This window comes from Daphnia pulicaria, chromosome 7 (assembly GCF_021234035.1).
Source record: "Daphnia pulicaria isolate SC F1-1A chromosome 7, SC_F0-13Bv2, whole genome shotgun sequence".
In the NCBI taxonomy this organism is placed as follows: Eukaryota; Metazoa; Arthropoda; class Branchiopoda; order Diplostraca; family Daphniidae; genus Daphnia; species Daphnia pulicaria.
The window spans coordinates 2,498,903-2,523,775 of record NC_060919.1 but is presented as its reverse complement, the minus strand read 5'-3'; the positions used below and the strand labels follow the sequence as shown (position 1 = coordinate 2,523,775).

Here is a 24,873-nt window from a genome sequence, read left to right as displayed (position 1 = left end):
GTTAATAAGGTAGTAGCAGAACTTTCATATGTGAGGATTGAAGTGTAACCGCCCACAGCCTGGAGAAACCGCGATGACGAATGTGGCGTAAAAAACGAAAGAAATCTCATGCGATGAAAGAAGCTAATTCAGTTTGCTTTTTTTCCTACATTAATTACACGGACATGCAAACAAAACAACAAATAGATTTTTTTAAATATTAATAACTGCTGGCAGCTGTTCTCACGCTTTAACGATTCGATCAAGGACTTTATAGTTGTTTGATTTAAAATATTATAGTTTTGTGTTTTCAAATATTTTCCCTGAAACTTTCATCTGCATGGTGCAGAATGTCCGCTCTGCCAAGTTTGACGCCAACGAACGAGACCTTTAAGTCTCCCGAACCCCCCAAAAATGTTTTGGCTTACTTTCAAATGTTGTCATTTAGCGAAGGATTTACTCTTTTAATTTGTGTGACAATTCAAGCATCCAAGAATTCCATTCTATTTCAAGCGGACATTCATGACAACTTTTGGACATTGAATTCGTTTTTTCGAAAGATAAAAACAAACATGTTTATTTATGTTTCGTCTTCGTCTCGTCCTGAACGGCACCTATCATGGATGGATTTTGTTTATAGTCAACAGTCTCGTGGGCGAAATATTCGAATGAAAAGAAGAAGTTATTTAAAAAGTGGAACTGAAAAAAGAAATGAAGAAGAAGATTTGGGATCACGCAATCCTTGCCTTGGGGCGACGATAGGCTGCATGTCGTCCATCGCACACTTCACACAAACAGCACCTTAACTGCAAGCTAAATCTAGCCAAAGTGTGGCCGGTCTCAAGCCAAACCTATAAGGCCACAAGAAAAATTTGGCGGCATCCGCAGAAAACCCTCTCAACCCCCCGGTCGAATATTTCCGGGTGACTTGGGAAAGGAACTTGACACAGCATCTAACAATAAAGTATGGATGAAATGGAGGACGATTTTACACGATAAATATATCAGAACAGTGAAAGACAAAATAACAGTAATTTTTCAGAACCAACTCGGCACCGTCATTTTTCAAATACCTAACAGAAGAAAAATTTAAAATTAATTTGACGACGAGTCAGAAAAATTTATAGAAATGATTTTACGCGAAAGAACGACCCAACCATCGTCAGGCAAAGGAGACGATCTTGATTGATCATTAGGCTGTGGAACTTGTCGTTGTTGTTGTTGTTGCTGCTGTTGTTGCTGCATTTGGAGTTGTTCTCGATGAACTTTGCTGAGCTGCTCTGTAAGATTTCGTTGAAATTCGAGGAGGCTTTTTTTTTCACTTTCAAGCCGGACAAATTCTTCCACCGATCGCTGCAATTCCGACTGTTCGAGCGGCTGTTGACTAGTTCGCCGCTGCTCCGTCTGTTGTTTCTTTGTCTCTTCCAAATGTTCAACCAGCTCGTTGCAATATTTGGTCATCCACTGCAGCTCTTTCTGCACTTCCAAATATTCCTTTGCCATCTAAATTCCATGACAAAATAATGTTAGTCACGCAAAACAATTACGGGATTGATGTGACCAACCTTTCGATGTTCTTCGTAGACCCTCATCGATACTTGACTAGTCGGGCATGGTGGGATAGGCCTCAGCGAGGGATGCAACAGGAAAAAGATTTCGTCAATGGGCTGCTCTCCAATGACATGATTCGTTTCACCTGCAATTCAAAAGAAAACAATACAAAAATCCAGTGAGGTGAATTTTCAGGCTGCCAAAATATCCGCAAGGTTTTTATTTTTTCTCTTCACGACGTAGTAATCTGATGCCTAAAAAGAGGCAGCTCACGTACAATAGAGGAAACACCAATAGTGCCAGCACAAGATTTCAATGTCGGTCACTTCGTCGCCGAGTTGCGACGCAACCGACTCCATCGCCGCCATGAGAAATTCCGCCATTTGATCACTAAAAGCCATTTGCATGGCGGTTTTATTCGACGAGAATTCGGTCAGATTTCGGCTCACCGTGTTCGAACCAGCGTGTTGACTGAAGGACCCTTTCCAACGAGACCTTGGGTTCCCTCTCTCTTTCTCCCGCACACGACGAGAGAGAAGGAGAAGAGCGCGCAGCGACTGTAGAAAAAAAAAGGCCAGGACAGAGGGGGTCCGATAGCTAATAGCAAATGTGTGCGTTAAAAATATCCCGCGTGCGCATCCTGTCCGTGTTCGTGTGAATCATCACCGCGAGCCTTCACCAGCGTTCTAAACAAATACTTTGATCGGGCAAGCGTGATCGAATTTTCTCGGGAAAATAAATCGAATGCTGATTGACCAACATTTTAACACATAAACAAAAGTCTGCGGCCGAAATCCGCATTGGAACAACAACCGACTACGGTTTCTGCACGGGGAAGAATTTTTTCGATAGTTGCGCAACATGACCAAGTTACCCGCGCATCGCATTCCACCTCTATACCAACTCTTATCTATTTCCTCTCTCTCTCTCTATTTAGTTCGTTCTATTTCTTTTCCTATTTGTTTCTTTTCTTTTTCTTCGTTCCTGGGTTAATGTGTCAACGCTCCGGCCTGTTCCAACTACTGGTCGGGTGATGCACACAGTGCTGACGCACGCATTAAGTATGCAAACGACTGCGTACTAGGAACTGAGTCACATTTTTACACGGCACATTGACCCAACAAGTACCACTGTACCTGTCACGATTGCATGACATGTAATTTTTGACCAGGATAGATTTAAACATTAACTCACCAATATGACGTTGACCAGGCAGATTTGAAATGCAAGGCATCGATTGCTGTGGAGTGACACCGGTCCATAATTGGGAAGGATTCCCGTGTGAAGAGGATCTGCGGTGGCCCATGACGCTCACATTTGCAGATTCTTCTACTCTTCTAGCTTCTGCTCCGCTCCATCCGGAAGAATAGGGTTGAAGAACTGGAAACGACGGTACTGGAGACGTAGGGACGCATATGCCAACGTGAGGAAATTCCGCTGATCTTCTCTTGAACGGATGATCGAATTGCTGAGGTCGACGGGGAGTTTCCAACGGCCCTAGTTGCCCTAAACTTTCGTTGGCCGTATTAGTCATCTGTGGCTGATAAGGTGACTGCATTCTCCCTAGACCACCCTGTAAGAAATCCTCGCCCAATGGCGGTATGGCATAGCCTTCGGCTGACTCGTCACTTTCTCCGCCAATGATTAGGTGCAGTGGCTCGCTAACAGTGCTAGTGCCTCCTATTATCCTAGGTGAAAGCAGCTTGAGGCTACTGGGCGTGACAAGCGAACGACCTGGCTGCAGCATGTTTTCCTTTTCGCTGAGCAGTTGGTTAAAAGCTGGCAGTAAGCTGTCTGCTTCTTCTCGATGGGCGGGTGAATGGTGGTACTTTGTTCTAGGAACAGGCAGTGATGTCAAAACTGCACTGGAACAAGAAGAGTTGCTCAAACTGGGGTCACTGCCACAACTTTCCAAGCTGGCTCCTGTTCAACATGTCTCATATGTATATAAAAGGTAATAACAATTAATTTTTCGCAAAACATTTTACCACCAGCGTCGATCAAATCCGATTGGTTAGGGTATTCGAGGGGTGGAATTTCGTCAGGGAAGAATTGAAACAAATGCGATATTTCTTTGACGACTTGCTCCATTGATGGTCTGTTGTTTGGATCTTTATTCCAACAACTTAAAAAAAGAAAGAAATGGATTGAATAATTAGCATTCCACCAAAGTGGTTGATCATTACCTGGTCATTATGTTCTCTAAAGGAACGGGGCAGCCCTTTATAAGAGGGGGACGCTTGCCTGTGTGAATGGCCCACATTATGGTAAACGCCGAGTCTAATATGTGACTAAACGGTTTTTGACGAGCTAGTAACTCCCATAAAATGATACTCCAACTAAACACATCACATTTTTCAGTGTAGTGATTGCCTAGAAAAGAAGAAAATTGAGCCAATAATTCTGAAATTTGCAAACCTTCAAAGTGTTACCTTCAAAAACTTCAGGTGCCATCCATGCAGCACTACCTTGCCCATTAGTCATTTGAGTTCTCATGTCACATGCAGTGCCAAAATCACAAATTTTCAAAACTCTACCCTCCATCATTAATAGGAGGTTTGGTGGCTTAAGATCTCTGTAAGCACCCCCACAATGAAATTAATTTAGTTACACACCAATGAAGTTAAATGTAAGAAGAAACACCTGTGAATGATGGCACAAGGCTTCATACCATGTAGGTAAGCTACTCCTCTTGCACACTGCAGAGCCCAGTTCATAGCGTGATGGAAGGTATAAGATATCTTGGAGCGGCAATGTAGAACTAGACTCAAGTAATGTAGTTAAAGTTCTAGTGTAAAAAACTGTAGGAATTTACCATCATATAATGAAGCTTCAGCCAATTCCATGAGAAGACAGACTGTTCTCTTTGTAGAAGCTCCATACAGCTTTACTATATTAGGATGTGATACTCTTGACAGTTGCCTTATCTCAATCATGAAGGTTTTCTGTTCAGCTGATGTGTTAATTTTTTTAACTGCCACAACTTTGGATCGCCAAACACCTCTGTAAACCACCCCAAAAGTTCCTCGTCCGATTTCCTGCACGATACGCAGCCAATCTTAGTGTAAATAAAATCAGTACTTAATGCAATGTTACAAACCCGCAATTCTTCGACTTCACTTATATCTATTTCCAAGTCTTCTGGTATTGTTTTTAAGTCACCAGAAAATGTTTCTGACGAATCCATGATTACAAATTATATTTACACAACTACAAATCCAAAAACAAAAGTTTTGTTAAACAAAATTTTTCGTATCAAATTTTTCGTCTGGTCCGATCTTCCTTCGTTACTGCCATCTAGCATCGAATTTTGTCACCACGACGTGCTACACAAGGGGGTGTCGGTAAAGTGCAGGTGCAGGTTGGACGGTGGGTAAAGTGCGGAACCCGGAGTGCAGGGTGCGGCGTGCAGGTAGGTGGGTACACAAGGTTCCACATTACATTAGGATTTTATCCCTGAGGTATATTTATATACGAAGGTGCTTAACAATTAGGGTGTGGGATATAGACTATAGAGGGTACTCTCTAAGAAATTTGTCGGTATTTTTACCGAGATATAACTCGGTAATCAACGTCCAGACTTTAATATCGGGAATTTTTTACCGATAATAATATAGGGAAATGAGCCTATTGCTATTATCGGTTTCATTTGTCAATCCCCATTTTGATTGTCGGTTTTTCCCGTCTGCATTTAAAAGAAATCCACCCCCATTATTCCCAAGGTCCATCCGTCTGATTTTTCTCTTCCTCTAGTCTGCTGTTTTCAAGGACTGTCTGGATGTATAAATGTTATGATATCATAATTAAGCCATCAATTTTATTGCTATAGCATAACATTAGTTTAATACAATTAAATTGCAAAATATGCAAATATAACAGAAAAAATTTCCCCTCCCTATTGCCTATATTTTCTTTTCATTTCAGTCATATAATTTTAATATGAAATACCAAAATATTATGTTAATAACGTAATGAAACAGTTCAAATGATTTTATAGAAAAACCTTTTATTATTCAGAATTTCGGAAGTCATATCGAGTCACACAAAACAATTTGTTCTTGATTAGACAACTGATTAAGAATTTTCATCGAAAATTCGTTGACTACTAGGGACTTTGATGACGATTTCTTTTTCTTGTTTGGGGGCTGTGAAGTCTCTTTTTCAACAAAATTCACCATATTTTGCAAAAAATTGTACACTAAATTCAGGTGTTCAGGGAAACTAAGGTTGAATATGTGATAAACAGCGAATAAAATTGAAATTGATTCAGCTGCAGATGAGGTAGAAATTTTGATTGGGATGAGATCAGCCTTGATGTAACGACGATCGCCAATTACAATTAATCCAGGCTGAATCATGCCGTCGGATTCAGCTTGTTGTAGTGCTTCAGCTAAGTTAGTGCCATTCTAATGAACACAAAAAAAAAACACAATGATTAAGTTATTATTACAAATTTTCAATAGTAGACTTACTGGAAACCGCCGAACAAGTTTTTTAGAAAGCATGGTGACATTAGGGATCGTATTGCCTTTGAAGGCCCTAGACGGGCGCGGTGGAAAAAGCACTGGGAGCGATAGAAAAATCAAGAGAGTTCTCTCGTTGGCTGCATCTAACATTAAAATATAAAAATAAATTTTAACGTTAAAACAAAATAGAATAGTTATATGCATACTGAAATCACACAAGGGGTCTTCATAAGATTTAACTATACCCGTCGTAAATTCACTAGGCTCCAGAAATACTCCATGTTTTTTCAAAATTTCGATGGCCAAGGACTTTTCTATTTTTTTCCACCTCTCCGTAAACAGAGCAGTTTCCCATCCGTCGGCAGATTTAAGGTCACAGTCAATCTAAGTGAAACAGAAAAATTAATATGATCAAACTTGTCATTATAGTAATAAAAACAGCGATTCATACCGCATCCTTTGTAGATGTAAACCTCGGGAATCGCTTCATAATATCAGTTACTGTAAGCTTTTTATCGGCAATCCACTTTCGGCGGGTTTCTATGGTGTCGCGATGAAATTGAACCATTCTTTCCTTATTATCCGCCGTCACTTGATTTTCCCGCATAAATATTTCTTTTTCCGTCAAGCTGATGTCAATTTCTTCATCCGATTCCTCTATTCTGTTTCTGTTAACAAACAAAAATATTTACGATTGAAAATATTTTAGCTATATGTGTTAAAAAACAAATTCACCTTTTCGTATAACATTACCTTTAAGGACGTCTCGGCATCGCGGACATTCTCTTGAAAAGCAGTATTATCAGCATCAGGATCTAAATCGTCGGTGACATTATCTATGATTGCTTCGTCATTTTGTTTGTTGTTCGGATTGTCATTCGAAGTATCATCGTCATCAGGGATCACGACGGATAATTTTACAGTCCCGCCGATAGAACATAGGGATAGGAAATCGTCCTCTGTCACCACGGGAAATTCATCAAAAAGCAGCTCGAGACACCTTCCGGAAAAAAGAAACCTTTCCGAAACTATGAAATATACACCAATAAATAGGAATTCTAATTAAATAAACTGTAGTTTTGGGAGATAATCAGGCATCAGAAATGGACTTATTACCTTTTTTTTAAAATTCAGAAGCGTATCAGCATTAAATATTCCAGTTAGGCCCCGTCCTTTTACACTCACTTGACATAGACGCATTCTTTTAATTGTTTTCACTTTGGTTCAGTCTTCACAAAAATATAATTCACTTTAACTGTTAAAACACAACAGTCGCACACGGAAGCAAAATGATTTGTGGGGAAAATGGAGAAGAGGAGGAGAATTTGAGAATTTGAGGAGAACAAAGGAATAATTTTTCTCCGCTGAAAGGGAAAGTAAAAAATCACTCCCCCGTAACAAAAATCCTTCGCTAGAAGATAAGACTTACAAAAAGAGAAATATTTTTTTTTTGTAGAAAACGCAAAACGGTTTCGCGGGTGTTCAGACTATTGTGACAATTTACTTACAGCGACATTTAGTCTTTAAAAGACGGATTTGAAATGAGTTGATATTTTAATCTTACATAGAAATTTCCATCAGAAATGCTGTAATGAAGGTCACAAGGGTGGTAATAAAAAAGTTCCGTGAAATCCATGCATACATATTTAGTAGTAATTGGTCTATTCACTTGAAATACATGTAAGTGTGAATTAAAACCCACAGTATCTAATTTTGCCACCAACAGAACGCACCTTAAATTATTACAGCAGATGACAGCTTTTATTTCACCAAATTGTAGTTCAAAATTCTCTTTACTGACAACGACAATGTTTCCGGTTGAATAAGTTAACTGATGGCTGAAAACCTAACTGATGGCTGCTAACAACTTGCGATTTCTCATGTAAAATAGTAGAATGAGAAAAAGAAAGAAAAATGTCAAAAGATTAATAGAAAGAAGAAAAATATATAGAGATGCCCTTCCTTCCCTTATTTTGGTTTTTCTTCGCTTCGCGCGTCACACTTCTGATAAAGCTTTTCAGGATTTTTTCCCCCTCAAAATGAATCCCGATTTGAATTGTCGGTATTTTAGTGTTGGTCTTTCAAAAGCGTGAGTGTAGGGATTTAGGCGGTGAAAATGCTGAAAAACCGACAAATATATAGGTAAAAATGTACCAAGAAATAAACTCGAACTTTTTTACCGACATATTTCTTATATGCATATAAGAAGTGAAAAGGGGTATGTACTATACATGGGTCTGAACAGTGTGAGCTCTGTTTGTTGCGACAATGAGGCATTATCGAGCCCATTGTGTGATGGGCCAGCATAGGAGAAGCGACGGCCGAGGGAATAATAATAAATCTATCTATAGAGAAAAGGGTGGGATATTTGGGAATGAAACACATCATCTCCCATGTATACTTACATGGGAGAGAAATTTGTTTTGTGCTTGGCATAGGTTTCTATATTATTCCGTCGCGAACAAATTCATTTTTTTGGGTTCCATTGATGTACGGCTGCGAGTTGCCGATGGCAATAAGTTTTGCCGATACATAGGAGACGAAAAAAAAGGTGTCGCATCTCCCGCTGTGCGACCATCAGCTGACAAACACACAAGTCTGAGCTATACACGCATTTAAAAAGAAACTCCTATAAAGAATTAAAAAAAAGTAGGAGGGACGCGATCGTCGGCCTCTATCTCCGTTTTCAGATAAATGGCAAGCCGCAGCAGTCACAAAAGGGTTTGGCTAATGAATATAACTGAATAAGCCGAATCTCTCTATACTCCGCTGATCCACGTACCTCATCATAGTATATAGGAAACAACAAGGGATCACACGCGCATTGTACAAATCAAACGAGGAAAAAATGTTGACAAGCCGACATCAGCAGCAAACAACGTGCAGACATGTAGTGATGGGATGAGCGCGCGGCTCAGAGCCCCAAAAAGGGAAGAAAAATCGGCTGTGTTCCAATCGCCGGCCGCTTTTGCTGGTCCAAAAGGGATATATAGTCTCTCTTGTTTGTTTTGTTGTAGTATATGTTGGAAAAATATATTTCATTTCTTTCTTTCTCTATCTAAAGGCGGACCGGCCTACACACGTAAATGTAATGGGCGACAAACATTTCCCTTGGAGACCTGTATACCTATATGCGTTTCCGACGACGCCAGTGTTTGCTGCTGGAGGATTCCGTCGACCAGCACAAGAGAACCCGGCATCAACTCGGCTGTGTGTACGTATTTTCAAGAGTTTTTCTGGTTGTCCATCGGAGCGTGAATACATCGGCCAGGCACATCAGCGGCCACAAAGGCGCCATAGTGTCGGCTCTTCTTCTTCGACAAAGTTTTTTGATGATTTCTTCTTCTTCTTTTTCTTTCCTTGTTTGTGCCATTCTCTTTTTCTGCCTCCCTTAATGAGATTCCTCCATATTATAGTATATACAATTGGATTGAAATGCTGCCAATGAGAGGCTGCTGCTGCTGTGTACATGTAGAAGATGTGACATGGATTCGGGCTCCTCCTGATGGGCTCTTAATATTTCGATGTACAGAATAGACACTCGCATGTATTCAGATTTATTTGGGCTATAAGAGAGACTGTACGGAGACACGATGCCTATATATGCGGAGAGCAGCAATGTTGCTGGAGATTGTCAGGCAATGTCCAAGTATAAATATACATACATGTACATGTATATAGGAATAGATATAAGAGCAGAGAGCGAGGAGGGCAAGGTGAAGAAAAGCCAGCACAGCCGACGGGAGGACTATCTCTCGGTTGCGGCACTATATCTACGAGTTGAATGGCGTGACGAGATTCGAGTTGACGTGGCTCGTTATTCGGCTGGCTTGGCTAATCGACCGGACAGGCACTGGGTAATTTCCAGACGCCATCTTGACTCGTCGTCACCTGAACCAAACCAGCGGAAGAAACATCATCCCACAAACTCTCTCCCCCTCCTCGTCGTCTTATATGCATCTTGCCTTTGCCTATATATATCCACACTCCCAACTCTGTATATAGTAGATCCTGGAACACTCACTGCACCACTCATCCCTCCTTTTGCCTTTTCTTTCCATATTTTTTCATCGTTCCTGTGTGATGCCATTTCAACCTTTCCAGACGTCTATACGGTCGGCATAAAATGAAATAGCACACAAAACAAAAAGAATAAGTTTCTCTCGACACTCTCTAGTCATCCACAAAATATCTTCTCAAAACAAACCATGTACCGCACCCTAAAAAAACAACCAAAAATGCGAGGTTGTATCAATCCTGCGAGCGGATCTCTCATCAACTTTCCCCACGGACAGCGCATCAGCAAGGCATTCCAAACTTATTACTTCGCCATTTGCATTTTTTAAAATCTGTTGTGGGCCTTTTGTTTCCAATGAGTTCTTGACATTGTCCTCCTTAGTTCCTTTATTAGATTATATTCCATTGCTGCTAGCACTAGATATAACAGCGTCTGGAAATGATAATGGCAGACAAGTCAGTAATGGAATATTACAGAGGGTTTGTGGCGTATATGGAATGACATAAGAAACCTTAAATTAAAAAGGTTGAATTCAAATTTATTTTTCGATACATTTCAATGCAGGAATTAATCATTATTCAGGCTTAGAATAATGCCACAACCAGGTGGCTTATTCAATCGATCATAGATTTGATCAATTAGATTTGAAATGGCCTGTTTTTTACTTAAGCACTTCATTATTTCATTCAGTAGCTTGACGCCTTCGCCATCTAGGATGGGGAATTTCAAACAATTTGTTTTAACTGTAAAATTAGTGCCCCTTAAACCGTTAACGATTTAGTTAGTGTAAGTTTTACGCCCAAAAGAATCAGATATTCGTGATCCTCATTGAATTCTGTGTAGATTTCATGTGTCAGTCATTCAGTGTCAAGATTTTCATAGTGTGCCATTGTCGAAATCCGCGTTACCAAAAAATAAATTAAGCTTTAAAACCTTCAGGGGAGTGTCCATAATACGTAGAGGGGCAAATTTTTCCATTACCCGATAGGATTTCAAAAGTTATTCATGGTTGAAAATCTACTTTCATCATTTTTTATTGACATTTTTGTGTTACGATTTCAATACTTTCGGAGTGTGCCACGGTCGAATAATTCACGTTACCCAAACGAAAATTCAACTTTAAAACCTTCAAGGGAGTGTCCAAAATACATAGAGGGGCAAATATTCCATTACCCGATAGGATTTCAAAAGCTATTCATGGTTGAAAATCTACTTTCATCATTTTTTTTAGAAATTTTCGTGTTATGATATCAATACTTTCAGAGTGAGCCACGGTCGAAACCCACGTTACCCAAACGAAAATTCAACTTTAAAACCTTCCTGGAATAATCAGTCCAGTCCAGATTCCAGTCCAGTCCAGATTCCAGTCCAGTCCAAATTCCAGTCCAGTCCATATTCCCGTCCAGTCCAGATTCCACTCCAGTCCAGTCCAGATTCCAGTCCAGTCCAGATTCCAGTCAAATCCAGATTCTAGTCAAGTCCAGATTACAGTCTAGTTCCAGTCCGGTCCAGATTCCAGTCCAGATTCCAGTCCAGTCCAGGTTCCAGTCCAGTCCAGATTCCAGTCCAGTCCAGTCCAGATTCCAGTCCATTCCAGTCCATTCCAGTCCAGATTCCATTCCATTCCATTCCAGATTCCATTCCATTCCATTCCATTCCAGATTCCATTCCATTCCATTCCATTCCATTCCATTCCATTCCATTCCATTCCATTCCATTCCATTCCATTCCATTCCATTCCATTCCATTCCATTCCATTCCATTCCATTCCATTCCTGAATTCAAGTCCAGTCCAGTCCAGTCCAGATTCCACTCCAGTCCAGTCCAGATTCCAGTCAAATCCAGATTCTAGTCAAGTCCAGATTACAGTCTAGTCCAGATTCCAGTCCGGTCCAGATTCCAGTCCAGTCCAGATTCCAGTCCAGTCCAGATTCCAGTCCAGTCCAGATTCCAGTCCAGTCCAGATTCCAGTCCAGTCCAGATTCCAGTCCAGTCCAGATTCCAGTCCAGTCCAGTCCAGTCCAGATTCCAGTCCAGTCCAGATTCCAGTCCAGTTCAGTCCAGTCCAGTCCAGATTCCAGTCCAGTCCAGATTGAATCAGTATAGAATACATTATATTTAACAATAATAGGGTCTTTGCATGAAATTTCGATTTGTTTTTAACATACTTCATGAGATTCAGTTTTTCACGCTGATTCTCATGGTATTTTTTAAATATTTTTAAAATGAACGTAACTTTGTGTTTTTCTAGTTCAAAGTTCGAATAAGCGCCTCCCATTTCAAAACGGGGTCTCAGCCATTTTTGATGGGCGGTGCTTAATTTGTGATGAATTTGTAGACGACGCTCACCAAAATCACCCTTTTCGTATTTCCCCTTAAGGCCTAAGGGCGGAAGAGGGTTGTATTCAGCCGTAGGCAGTACGAAAAGGGTACACACCAATTCAGAATGATAACTACCTTTATAAAAGATGGAAAATGTATCCAGCACGATTTGAAAATTCTTAAAGGGCCTTATTTCTATTTATTTTCCTTCATGAATGCCTTAATAAATTCATTGATTTTTAAGACTTGAAATAGTGTATTGGACATCGATTAACATATCCTGTAACAAGGAAACCCTTTAAATTTTTAAAACAACCAGAATCGTCATTTCAATTTCATTGAAGTGGTGATTTTCAATTCCTGGAAGATTTTCTATCAACCTATATTTCTATTTCTTTTCCTTCATGCATGTCTTAATAGATTCATTGATTTTAAAGACTTGAAATAGTGTATTGGACACCGATTAACATATCCTATATCAGGGAATTCCTTAAAATTGGTAAAACAATCAGAATCGTCATTTCAAATTCATTGAAGTTGTGTTTTCACTTCCTGGAAGATTTTCTATCAACTCTTATTTCTATTTCTTTTCCTTCAAACATGTCTTAATAGATTCATTGATTTTAAAGACTTTAAATAGTGTATTGGACATCGATTAACATATCATGTAACAAGGAAACTGTTTAAACTTGTAAAACAATAAGAATCGTCATTTAAAATTGATGAAAGCTCAGGAACAGGATCAGGCTCAGGCTCAGGCTCAGGCTAAGGTTCAGGCTCAGGCTAAGGTTCAGGCTCAGGCTCAGGCTCAGGCTCAGGCTCAGGCTCAGGCTCAGGCTCAGGCTCAGGCTCAGGCTCAGGCTCAATAGACACTCCCTTGAAGGTTTTAAAGTTGAATTTTCGTTTAAGTAACGCGGATTTCGACCATGGCACACTATGAATATCTTGAAATCATAACACGAAAATGTCAACAAAAAATGATGAAAGTAGATTTTCAATTATAAATAACTTTTTTAATCCTATGGGGTAATGGAATATTTGCCCCTCTACTTATTATGGACACTCCCTTGAAGGTTTTAAAGTTGAATTTTCGTTTGGGTAACACGGATTTCCACCATCGCACACTATGAAAATCTTGAAATCGTAACACGAAAATGTCAACACAAAATGATGAAAGTAGATTTTCAAACATGAATAACTTTTCAAATCCTATAGGGAAACGGAATATTGGCCTCTCTACGTATTATGAACACTCCCTTGAAGGTTTTAAAGTTGAATTTTCGTTTGGGTAACGTGGATTTCGACCATGGCACACTATGAAAATCTTGAAATCGTAACACGAAAATGTCATTAAAAAATGATGAAAGTAGATTTTCAAACATGAATAACTTTTGAAATCCTATGGGGTAATGGAATATTTGCCCCTCTACGTATTATGGACACTCCCTTGAATGTTTTAAAGTTGAATTTTCGTTTAGGTAACGCGGATTTTGACCGTGGCACACTCCGAAAGTATTTAAATCGTAACACGAAAATATCAACAATAAATGATGAAAGTAGATTTTCAAACATGAATAACTTTTCAAATCCTATAGGGTAACGGAATATTGGCCTCTCTACGTATTATGGACACTTCCTTGAAGGTTTTAAAGTTGAATTTTCGTTTGGGTAACGCGGATTTCGACCATGGCACACTATGAAAATCTTGAAATCGTAACACGAAAATGTCATTAAAAAATGATGAAAGTAGATTTTCAAACATGAATAACTTTTGAAATCCTATGGGGTAATGGAATATTTGCCCCTCTACGTATTATGGACACTCCCTTGAATGTTTTAAACTTGAATTTTCGTTTAGGTAACGCGGATTTTGACCGTGGCACACTCCGAAAGTATTTAAATCGTAACACGAAAATGTCAACAATAAATGATGAAAGTAGATTTTCAAACATGAATAACTTTTCAAATCCTATAGGGTAACGGAATATTGGCCTCTCTACGTATTATGGACACTCCCTTGAAGGTTTTTAAGTTGAATTTTCGTTTGGGTAACGCGGATTTCGACCGTGGCACACTCCGAAAGTATTGAAATCGTAACATCTGATCTGAGAACTGAGATCCAAGAACTGAGATCCGAGATCTGAGAACTGAGATCTGAGATCTGAGATCTGAGAACTGAGATCTGAGATCTGAGATCTGAGAACTGAGATCCAAGAACTGGGATCTGAGATCTGAGATCTGAGAACTTAGATCTTAGAACTGGGATCTGAGATCTGAGAACTGAGATCTGAGATCTGAGAACTGAGAACTGAGAACTGAGATCTGAGATCCAAGAACTGAGATCCAAGAACTGAGATCTGAGAACTGAGATCTGAGAACTGAGAACTGAGAACTGAGAACTGAGAACTGAGAACTGAGAACTGAGAACTGAGAACTGAGAACTGAGAACTGAGAACTGAGAACTGAGAACTGAGAACTGAGAACTGAGAACTGAGAACTGAGAACTGAGAACTGAGAACTGAGAACTGAGAACTGAGAACTGAGAACTGAGAACTGAGATCTGAGAACCGAGAACTGAGATCCAAGAACTGAGATCTGAGAACTGAGATCTGAGATCTGAGATCTGAGAACCGAGATCTGAGAACTGAGATCTGAGAACTGAGAACTGAGAACTGAGAACTGAGAACTGAGATCTGAGAACTTAGATCTTAGAACCGAGATCTTAGATCTGAGATCTGAGAACTGAGATCTGAGATCTGAGAACCGAGAACTGAGAACTGATATCTGAGAACTTAGATCTTAGAACCAAGATCTTAGATCTGAGATCTGAGATCTGAGATCTGAGATCTGAGATCTGAGAACTGAGAACTGAGAACTGAGATCTGAGAACTGAGATCTTAGAACTGGGATCTGAGATCTGAGATCTGAGATCTGAGAACTGAGATCTGAGATCTGAGAACTGAGAACTGAGAACTGAGAACTGAGATCTGAGATCCAAGAACTGAGATCCAAGAACTGAGATCCAAGAACTGAGATCTGAGATCTGAGATCTGAGATCTGAGATCTGAGATCCAAGAACTGAGATCTGAGAACTGAGATCTGAGAACCGAGATCTGAGAACTGAGATCTGAGAACTGAGATCTGAGAACTTAGATCTTAGAACCGAGATCTTAGATCTGAGATCTGAGAACTGAGATCTGAGATCTGAGAACCGAGAACTGAGAACTGATATCTGAGAACTTAGATCTTAGAACCGAGATCTTAGATCTGAGATCTGAGATCTGAGATCTGAGATCTGAGAACTGAGAACTGAGATCTGAGATCTGAGATCTGAGAACTGAGAACTGAGAACTGAGATCTGAGAACCGAGAACTGAGATCCAAGAACTGAGATCCGAGATCTGAGAACTGAGATCTGAGATCTGAGATCTGAGATCTGAGATCTGAGAACTGAGATCCAAGAACTGGGATCTGAGATCTGAGATCTGAGATCTGAGATCTGAGATCTGAGATCTGAGATCTGAGATCTGAGATCTGAGATCTGAGAACTGAGATCTGAGATCTGAGATCTGAGATCTGAGATCTGAGAACTGAGATCTGAGATCTGAGAACTGAGATCCAAGAACTGAGATCCGAGATCTGAGAACTGAGATCTGAGATCTGAGATCTGAGATCTGAGATCTGAGATCTGAGATCTGAGATCTGAGATCCAAGAACTGAGATCTGAGAACTGAGATCTGAGAACCGAGATCTGAGAACCGAGATCTGAGAACTGAGATCTGAGAACTTCGATTTTAGAACCGAGATCTTAGATCTGAGAACCGAGAACTGAGATCCAAGAACTGAGATCCGAGATCTGAGAACTGAGATCTGAGATCTGAGATCTGAGAACTGAGATCTGAGATCTGAGATCTGAGAACTGAGATCCAAGAACTGGGATCTGAGATCTGAGAACTTAGATCTTAGAACTGGGATCTGAGATCTGAGAACTGAGAACTGAGATCTTAGAACTGGGATCTGAGATCTGAGATCTGAGAACTGAGATCTGAGATCTGAGAACTGAGAACTGAGAACTGAGATCTGAGATCCAAGAACTGAGATCCAAGAACTGAGATCTGAGAACTGAGATCTGAGAACTGAGAACTGAGAACTGAGAACTGAGATCCGAGATCTGAGAACTGAGATCTGAGATCTGAGAACTGAGATCCAAGAACTGAGATCTGAGTACTGAGATCTGAGATCTGAGATCTGAGATCTGAAATCTGAGATCTGAGAACCGAGATCTGAGAACTGAGATCTGAGAACTGAGATCTGAGAACTTAGATCTTAGAACCGAGATCTTAGATCTGAGATCTGAGAACTGAGATCTGAGATCTGAGAACCGAGAACTGAGAACTGATATCTGAGAACTTAGATCTTAGAACCGAGATCTTAGATCTGAGATCTGAGATCTGAGATCTGAGATCTGAGATCTGAGATCTGAGAACTGAGAACTGAGAACTGAGATCTGAGATCTGAGAACTGAGATCCAAGAACTGGGATCTGAGATCTGAGATCTGAGATCTGAGATCTGAGATCTGAGATCTGAGATCTGAGATCTGAGATCTGAGATCTGAGATCTGAGATCTGAGATCTGAGATCTGAGATCTGAGATCTGAGATCTGAGATCTGAGATCTGAGATCTGAGAACTGAGATCTGAGATCTGAGATCTGAGATCTGAGATCTGAGATCTGAGATCTGAGATCTGAGATCTGAGATCTGAGATCTGAGATCTGAGAACTGAGATCTGAGAACCGAGATCTGAGAACTGAGATCTGAGAACTTAGATCTTAGAACCGAGATGTTAGATCTGAGATCTGAGAACTGAGATCTGAGTTCTGAGAACCGAGAACTGAGAACTGATATCTGAGAACTTAGATCTTAGAACCGAGATCTTAGATCTGAGATCTGAGATCTGAGATCTGAGAACTGAGAACTGAGATCTGAGAACTGAGATCTTAGAACTGGGATCTGAGATCTGAGATCTGAGATCTGAGAACTGAGATCTGAGATCTGAGAACTGAGAACTGAGAACTGAGAACTGAGAACTGAGAACTGAGAACTGAGAACTGAGAACTGAGAACTGAGAACTGAGAACTGAGAACTGAGATCTGAGATCCAAGAACTGAGATCCAAGAACTGAGATCTGAGATCTGAGATCTGAGAACTGAGAACTGAGAACTGAGAACTGAGAACTGAGAACTGAGAACTGAGAACTGAGAACTGAGAACTGAGAACTGAGAACTGAGAACTGAGAACTGAGAACTGAGAACTGAGAACTGAGAACTGAGAACTGAGATCTGAGAACCGAGAACTGAGATCCGAGATCTAAGAACTGAGATCTGAGATCTGAGATCTGAGATCTGAGAACTGAGATCCAAGAACTGGGATCTGAGATCTGAGATCTGAGATCTGAGATCTGAGATCTGAGATCTGAGATCTGAGATCTGAGATCTGAGATCTGAGATCTGAGATCTGAGATCTGAGATCTGAGATCTGAGATCTGAGATCTGAGAACTGAGATCTGAGATCTGAGATCTGAGAACTGAGATCCAAGAACTGAGATCTGAGATCTGAGATCTGAGATCTGAGATCTGAGATCTGAGATCTGAGATCTGAGATCTGAGATCTGAGATCTGAGATCTGAGATCTGAGATCTGAGATCTGAGATCTGAGATCTGAGATCTGAGATCTGAGATCTGAGATCTGAGATCTGAGATCTGAGATCTGAGATCTGAGATCTGAGATCTGAGATCTGAGATCTGAGATCTGAGATCTGAGAACTGAGATCTGAGAACCGAGATCTGAGAACTGAGATCTGAGAACTGAGATCTGAGAACTTCGATTTTAGAACCGAGATCTTAGATCTGAGAACTGAGATCTGAGATCTGAGAACCGAGAACTGAGATCCAAGAACTGAGATCCGAGATCTGAGATCTGAGATCTGAGATCTGAGAACTGAGATCTGAGATCTGAGATCTGAGAACTGAGATCCAAGAACTGGGATCTGAGATCTGAGATCTGAGAACTTAGATCTTAGAACTGGGATCTGAGATCTGAGATCTGAGAACTGAGATCTTAGAACTGGGATCTGAGATCTGAGATCTGAGATCTGAGAACTGAGATCTGAGAACTGAGAACTGAGAACTGAGAACTGAGATCTGAGATCCAAGAACTGAGATCTGAGAACTGAGATCTAAGAACTGAGAACTGAGAACTGAGAACTGAGAACTGAGAACTGAGAACTGAGAACTGAGAACTGAGAACTGAGAACTGAGAACTGAGAACTGAGAACTGAGAACTGAGATCTGAGAACCGAGAACTGAGATCCAAGAACTGGGATCTGAGATCTGAGATCTGAGAACTTAGATTTTAGAACTGGGATCTGAGATCTGAGAACTGAGATCTGAGATCTGAGAACTGAGAACTGAGAACTGAGATCCAAGAACTGAGATCTGAGAACTGAGATCTGAGAACTGGGAACTGAGAACTGAGAACTGAGAACTGAGAACTGAGAACTGAGAACTGAGAACTGAGAACTGAGAACTGAGAACTGAGAACTGAGAACTGAGAACTGAGAACTGAGATCTGAGATCTGAGAACCGAGAACTGAGATCCAAGAACTGAGATCTGAGAACTGAGATCTGAGATCTGAGAACTGAGAACCGAGATCTGAGAACTGAGATCTGAGAACTGAGAACTGAGATCTGAGAACTTAGATCTTAGAACCGAGATCTTAGATCTGAGATCTGAGAACTGAGATCTGAGATCTGAGATCTGAGAACCGAGAACTGAGAACTGATATCTGAGAACTTAGATCTTAGAACCGAGATCTTAGATCTGAGATCTGAGATCTGAGATCTGAGATCTGAGATCTGAGAACTGAGAACTGAGAACTGAGATCTGAGAACTGAGATCTTAGAACTGGGATCTGAGATCTGAGAACTGAGATCTGAGATCTGAGAACTGAGAACTGAGAACTGAGATCTGAGATCCAAGAACTGAGATCCAAGAACTGAGATCTGAGATCTGAGATCCAAGAACTGAGATCCGAGATCTGAGAACTGAGATCTGAGATCTGAGATCTGAGATCTGAGATCTGAGAACTGAGATCTGAGATCTGAGATCTGAGATCTGAGATCTGAGATCTGAGATCTGAGATCTGAGATCTGAGATCTGAGATCTGAGATCTGAGATCTGAGATCTGAGATCTGAGATCTGAGATCTGAGATCTGAGATCTGAGATCTGAGATCTGAGATCTGAGATCTGAGATCTGAGATCTGAGATCTGAGATCTGAGATCTGAGATCTGAGATCTGAGATCTGAGAACTGAGATCTGAGAACCGAGATCTGAGAACTGAGATCTGAGAACTGAGATCTGAGAACTTCGATTTTAGAACCGAGATCTTAGATCTGAGAACTGAGATCTGAGATCTGAGAACCGAGAACTGAGATCCAAGAACTGAGATCCGAGATCTGAGATCTGAGATCTGAGATCTGAGAACTGAGATCTGAGATCTGAGATCTGAGAACTGAGATCCAAGAACTGGGATCTGAGATCTGAGATCTGAGAACTTAGATCTTAGAACTGGGATCTGAGATCTGAGATCTGAGAACTGAGATCTTAGAACTGGGATCTGAGATCTGAGATCTGAGATCTGAGAACTGAGATCTGAGAACTGAGAACTGAGAACTGAGAACTGAGATCTGAGATCCAAGAACTGAGATCTGAGAACTGAGATCTAAGAACTGAGAACTGAGAACTGAGAACTGAGAACTGAGAACTGAGAACTGAGAACTGAGAACTGAGAACTGAGAACTGAGAACTGAGAACTGAGAACTGAGAACTGAGATCTGAGAACCGAGAACTGAGATCCAAGAACTGGGATCTGAGATCTGAGATCTGAGAACTTAGATTTTAGAACTGGGATCTGAGATCTGAGAACTGAGATCTGAGATCTGAGAACTGAGAACTGAGAACTGAGATCCAAGAACTGAGATCTGAGAACTGAGATCTGAGAACTGGGAACTGAGAACTGAGAACTGAGAACTGAGAACTGAGAACTGAGAACTGAGAACTGAGAACTGAGAACTGAGAACTGAGAACTGAGAACTGAGAACTGAGAACTGAGATCTGAGATCTGAGAACCGAGAACTGAGATCCAAGAACTGAGATCTGAGAACTGAGATCTGAGATCTGAGAACTGAGAACCGAGATCTGAGAACTGAGATCTGAGAACTGAGAACTGAGATCTGAGAACTTAGATCTTAGAACCGAGATCTTAGATCTGAGATCTGAGAACTGAGATCTGAGATCTGAGATCTGAGAACCGAGAACTGAGAACTGATATCTGAGAACTTAGATCTTAGAACCGAGATCTTAGATCTGAGATCTGAGATCTGAGATCTGAGATCTGAGATCTGAGAACTGAGAACTGAGAACTGAGATCTGAGAACTGAGATCTTAGAACTGGGATCTGAGATCTGAGAACTGAGATCTGAGATCTGAGAACTGAGAACTGAGAACTGAGATCTGAGATCCAAGAACTGAGATCCAAGAACTGAGATCTGAGATCTGAGATCCAAGAACTGAGATCCGAGATCTGAGAACTGAGATCTGAGATCTGAGATCTGAGATCTGAGATCTGAGATCTGAGATCTGAGAACTTAGATCTTAGAACCGAGATCTTAGATCTGAGATCTGAGATCTGAGATCTGAGATCTGAGAACTGAGATCTGAGATCTGAGAACTGAGATCCAAGAACTGAGATCCGAGATCTGAGAACTGAGATCTGAGATCTGAGATCTGAGATCTGAGATCTGAGATCTGAGATCTGAGATCTGAGATCTGAGATCTGAGATCTGAGATCTGAGATCCAAGAACTGAGATCTGAGAACTGAGATCTGAGAACCGAGATCTGAGAACTGAGATCTGAGAACTGAGATCTGAGAACTTAGATCTTAGAACCGAGATCTTAGATCTGAGATCTGAGAACTGAGATCTGAGATCTGAGAACCGAGAACTGAGAACTGATATCTGAGAACTTAGATCTTAGAACCGAGATCTTAGATCTGAGATCTGAGATCTGAGATCTGAGATCTGAGAACTGAGATCTGAGAACTGAGATCTTAGAACTGGGATCTGAGATCTGAGATCTGAGAACTGAGATCTGAGATCTGAGAACTGAGAACTGAGAACTGAGAACTGAGAACTGAGAACTGAGAACTGAGATCTGAGATCCAAGAACTGAGATCCAAGAACTGAGATCTGAGAACTGAGATCTGAGATCTGAGATCTGAGATCTGAGATCTGAGAACTGAGATCCAAGAACTGGGATCTGAGATCTGAGATCTGAGATCTGAGATCTGAGATCTGAGATCTGAGATCTGAGATCTGAGATCTGAGATCTGAGATCTGAGATCTGAGATCTGAGATCTGAGATCTGAGATCTGAGATCTGAGATCTGAGATCTGAGATCTGAGATCTGAGAACTGAGATCTGAGATCTGAGATCTGAGATCTGAGATCTGAGATCTGAGATCTGAGATCTGAGATCTGAGATCTGAGATCTGAGATCCAAGAACTGAGATCTGAGAACTGAGATCTGAGAACCGAGATCTGAGAACTGAGATCTGAGAACTGAGATCTGAGAACTTAGATCTTAGAACCGAGATCTTAGATCTGAGATCTGAGAACTGAGATCTGAGATCTGAGAACCGAGAACTGAGAACTGATATCTGAGAACTTAGATCTTAGAACCGAGATCTTAGATCTGAGATCTGAGATCTGAGATCTGAGATCTGAGAACTGAGATCTGAGAACTGAGATCTTAGAACTGGGATCTGAGATCTGAGATCTGAGATCTGAGAACTGAGATCTGAGATCTGAGAACTGAGAACTGAGAACTGAGAACTGAGAACTGAGAACTGAGAACTGAGATCTGAGATCCAAGAACTGAGATCCAAGAACTGAGATCTGAGAACTGAGATCTGAGATCTGAGAACTGAGAACTGAGAACTGAGAACTGAGAACTGAGAACTGAGAACTGAGAACTGAGAACTGAGAACTGAGAACTGAGAACTGAGAACTGAGAACTGAGAACTGAGAACTGAGAACTGAGATCTGAGAACCGAGAACTGAGATCCAAGAACTGAGATCCGAGATCTGAGAACTGAGATCTGAGATCTGAGATCTGAGATCTGAGATCTGAGATCTGAGATCTGAGATCTGAGATCTGAGATCTGAGATCTGAGATCTGAGAACTGAGATCCAAGAACTGGGATCTGAGATCTGAGATCTGAGATCTGAGATCTGAGATCTGAGATCTGAGATCTGAGATCTGAGATCTGAGATCTGAGATCTGAGATCTGAGATCTGAGATCTGAGATCTGAGAACTGAGATCTGAGATCTGAGATCTGAGAACTGAGATCTGAGATCTGAGAACTGAGATCCAAGAACTGAGATCCGAGATCTGAGAACTGAGATCTGAGATCTGAGATCTGAGATCTGAGATCTGAGATCTGAGATCTGAGATCTGAGATCTGAGATCTGAGATCTGAGATCTGAGATCTGAGATCCAAGAACTGAGATCTGAGAACTGAGATCTGAGAACCGAGATCTGAGAACTGAGATCTGAGAACTGAGATCTGAGAACTTAGATCTTAGAACCGAGATCTTAGATCTGAGATCTGAGAACTGAGATCTGAGATCTGAGAACCGAGAACTGAGAACTGATATCTGAGAACTTAGATCTTAGAACCGAGATCTTAGATCTGAGATCTGAGATCTGAGATCTGAGATCTGAGAACTGAGATCTGAGAACTGAGATCTTAGAACTGGGATCTGAGATCTGAGATCTGAGATCTGAGAACTGAGATCTGAGATCTGAGAACTGAGAACTGAGAACTGAGAACTGAGAACTGAGAACTGAGATCTGAGATCCAAGAACTGAGATCCAAGAACTGAGATCTGAGAACTGAGATCTGAGATCTGAGAACTGAGAACTGAGAACTGAGAACTGAGAACTGAGAACTGAGAACTGAGAACTGAGAACTGAGAACTGAGAACTGAGAACTGAGAACTGAGAACTGAGAACTGAGAACTGAGATCTGAGAACCGAGAACTGAGATCCAAGAACTGAGATCCGAGATCTGAGAACTGAGATCTGAGATCTGAGATCTGAGATCTGAGATCTGAGATCTGATATCTGAGATCTGAGATCTGAGATCTGAGATCTGAGAACTGAGATCCAAGAACTGGGATCTGAGATCTGAGATCTGAGATCTGAGATCTGAGATCTGAGATCTGAGATCTGAGATCTGAGATCTGAGATCTGAGATCTGAGATCTGAGATCTGAGATCTGAGATCTGAGATCTGAGATCTGAGATCTGAGATCTGAGATCTGAGATCTGAGATCTGAGAACTGAGATCTGAGATCTGAGAACTGAGATCCAAGAACTGAGATCCGAGATCTGAGAACTGAGATCTGAGATCTGAGATCTGAGATCTGAGATCTGGGGCCGTATTCTAGCCTTGGCTTAAATTCTGGTCTTAAACTTACTAAAATTTCTTAAAAAATTTTCTCACGTAAGCTAGGAAAAAATGTAAGTTCGTCTTTTCAATAAACACGTATTCTAGCTTAAATTTTCTTACTTTTATTTCTGAACTTAGTATAAGTTCGAATCATAAGATCAGATTTTTCAAGCATAGAATTTTTTATTTTCTTAGAGGGCGGGGCTTATCGCAGCCAATAAGATAAGCCGTTTCATGACATTGCGTACAATAATAGATGCTGTTTAGTTTCATAAGGAAATTTACAAAGTCTGCTAGAATTTTGTTTGAAAGTAAACAAGACTTTTTTATGAAAATTAATAGGAATTTGAACTTTTAATTAGTGTTTTATTGTCCCAGTGAACATCTTGCGTGCATTATTGCCCTAGCAGCAAAAGATAAAGCTGTCATGACCAATAGATTTAGTTTCAGAAATGTATTGCAAGATAGGTAACTAGAATTGTGTTTTAATTACGTATTTATAACTTAATTATTGCTTGTAATTGGTCTAGGACTATGTTTAATTCATTGTCTTGAAGACCGGATACAAAATAGTGAAAATATCACAGCATGTTAATTGGTAACAAAAGTGTTGCTGAATCTATGCGAAGTGTGACAAAGACAGGTATTCTAGCTTTACGTTAACTAATTTTTTTGGTAGGTGGTGGCTCACAGAACAGTGAAACTAAGGCCATTGCTTTTCAAAATGTTTAACGCTCCATGGAAAAACAAAAGCTGGCTCTTCAAGACAGTTCTAAAATTTAAGCTTTAGTTACGCAGTGAAATTTCAAGTTTAAAATAGTGTGTATGTAAAAAAGATATTTTTCAATAAACTATAACCCATAACTAACATGATAATTGATTTATTGTAATTATTTGGTCACTTTCAAAACTTTGTTAAATAATAAGAGTTAGTTGTTCGAGCAATGTTTAGGGAAATATATA

At 40.5% G+C, this 24,873-nt stretch overlaps 3 protein-coding genes across 3 annotated transcripts in view; 1 reads left to right on the top strand and 2 right to left on the bottom strand.

The window, feature by feature from the left end:
• The window catches only part of LOC124349621 (LIM homeobox transcription factor 1-alpha-like), a 947,038-nt gene that overhangs the window by 322,014 nt on the left and 600,151 nt on the right, over positions 1-24,873 (top strand). The window lies entirely within an intron of this gene.
• Positions 466-4,839, bottom strand: LOC124349507 (mitogen-activated protein kinase kinase kinase 7-like). The gene is made up of 10 exons (XM_046800180.1): positions 4,631-4,839; positions 4,346-4,568; positions 4,174-4,291; positions 3,963-4,105; positions 3,717-3,903; positions 3,519-3,655; positions 2,725-3,453; positions 1,545-1,675; positions 1,119-1,482; positions 466-1,052 (listed from the first exon to the last, which is right to left on the bottom strand). The coding sequence occupies exons 1-10, from the start codon at positions 4,715-4,717 to the stop codon at positions 1,045-1,047; spliced, it is 2,127 nt and encodes a 708-aa protein (XP_046656136.1). The 5' UTR covers positions 4,718-4,839; the 3' UTR covers positions 466-1,044.
• LOC124349916 lies at positions 5,520-6,740 on the bottom strand. The gene is made up of 5 exons (XM_046800849.1): positions 6,732-6,740; positions 6,448-6,664; positions 6,203-6,380; positions 6,003-6,139; positions 5,520-5,936 (listed from the first exon to the last, which is right to left on the bottom strand). The coding sequence occupies exons 2-5, from the start codon at positions 6,601-6,603 to the stop codon at positions 5,559-5,561; spliced, it is 849 nt and encodes a 282-aa protein (XP_046656805.1). The 5' UTR covers positions 6,604-6,664; positions 6,732-6,740; the 3' UTR covers positions 5,520-5,558.

Bases quoted from the DNA above. Each gene is read 5' to 3' on its own strand.
- LOC124349916 (XM_046800849.1), bottom strand. From the start codon at position 6,603: ATGCGGGAAAATCAAGTGACGGCGGATAATAAGGAAAGAATGGTTCAA. The intron at 6,381-6,447 runs GTATGAATCGCT...TGTTTCACTTAG, and splicing joins TTACATCTACAAAGGATGCG to ATTGACTGTGACCTTAAATC. The intron at 5,937-6,002 runs GTAAGTCTACTA...TGTGTTCATTAG, and splicing joins AACTTGTTCGGCGGTTTCCA to AATGGCACTAACTTAGCTGA.
- LOC124349507 (XM_046800180.1), bottom strand. From the start codon at position 4,717: ATGGATTCGTCAGAAACATTTTCTGGTGACTTAAAAACAATACCAGAA. The intron at 4,292-4,345 runs GTAAATTCCTAC...ACTTGAGTCTAG, and splicing joins TGAAGCTTCATTATATGATG to TTCTACATTGCCGCTCCAAG. The intron at 1,483-1,544 runs GTTGGTCACATC...CATGGAATTTAG, and splicing joins TCTACGAAGAACATCGAAAG to ATGGCAAAGGAATATTTGGA.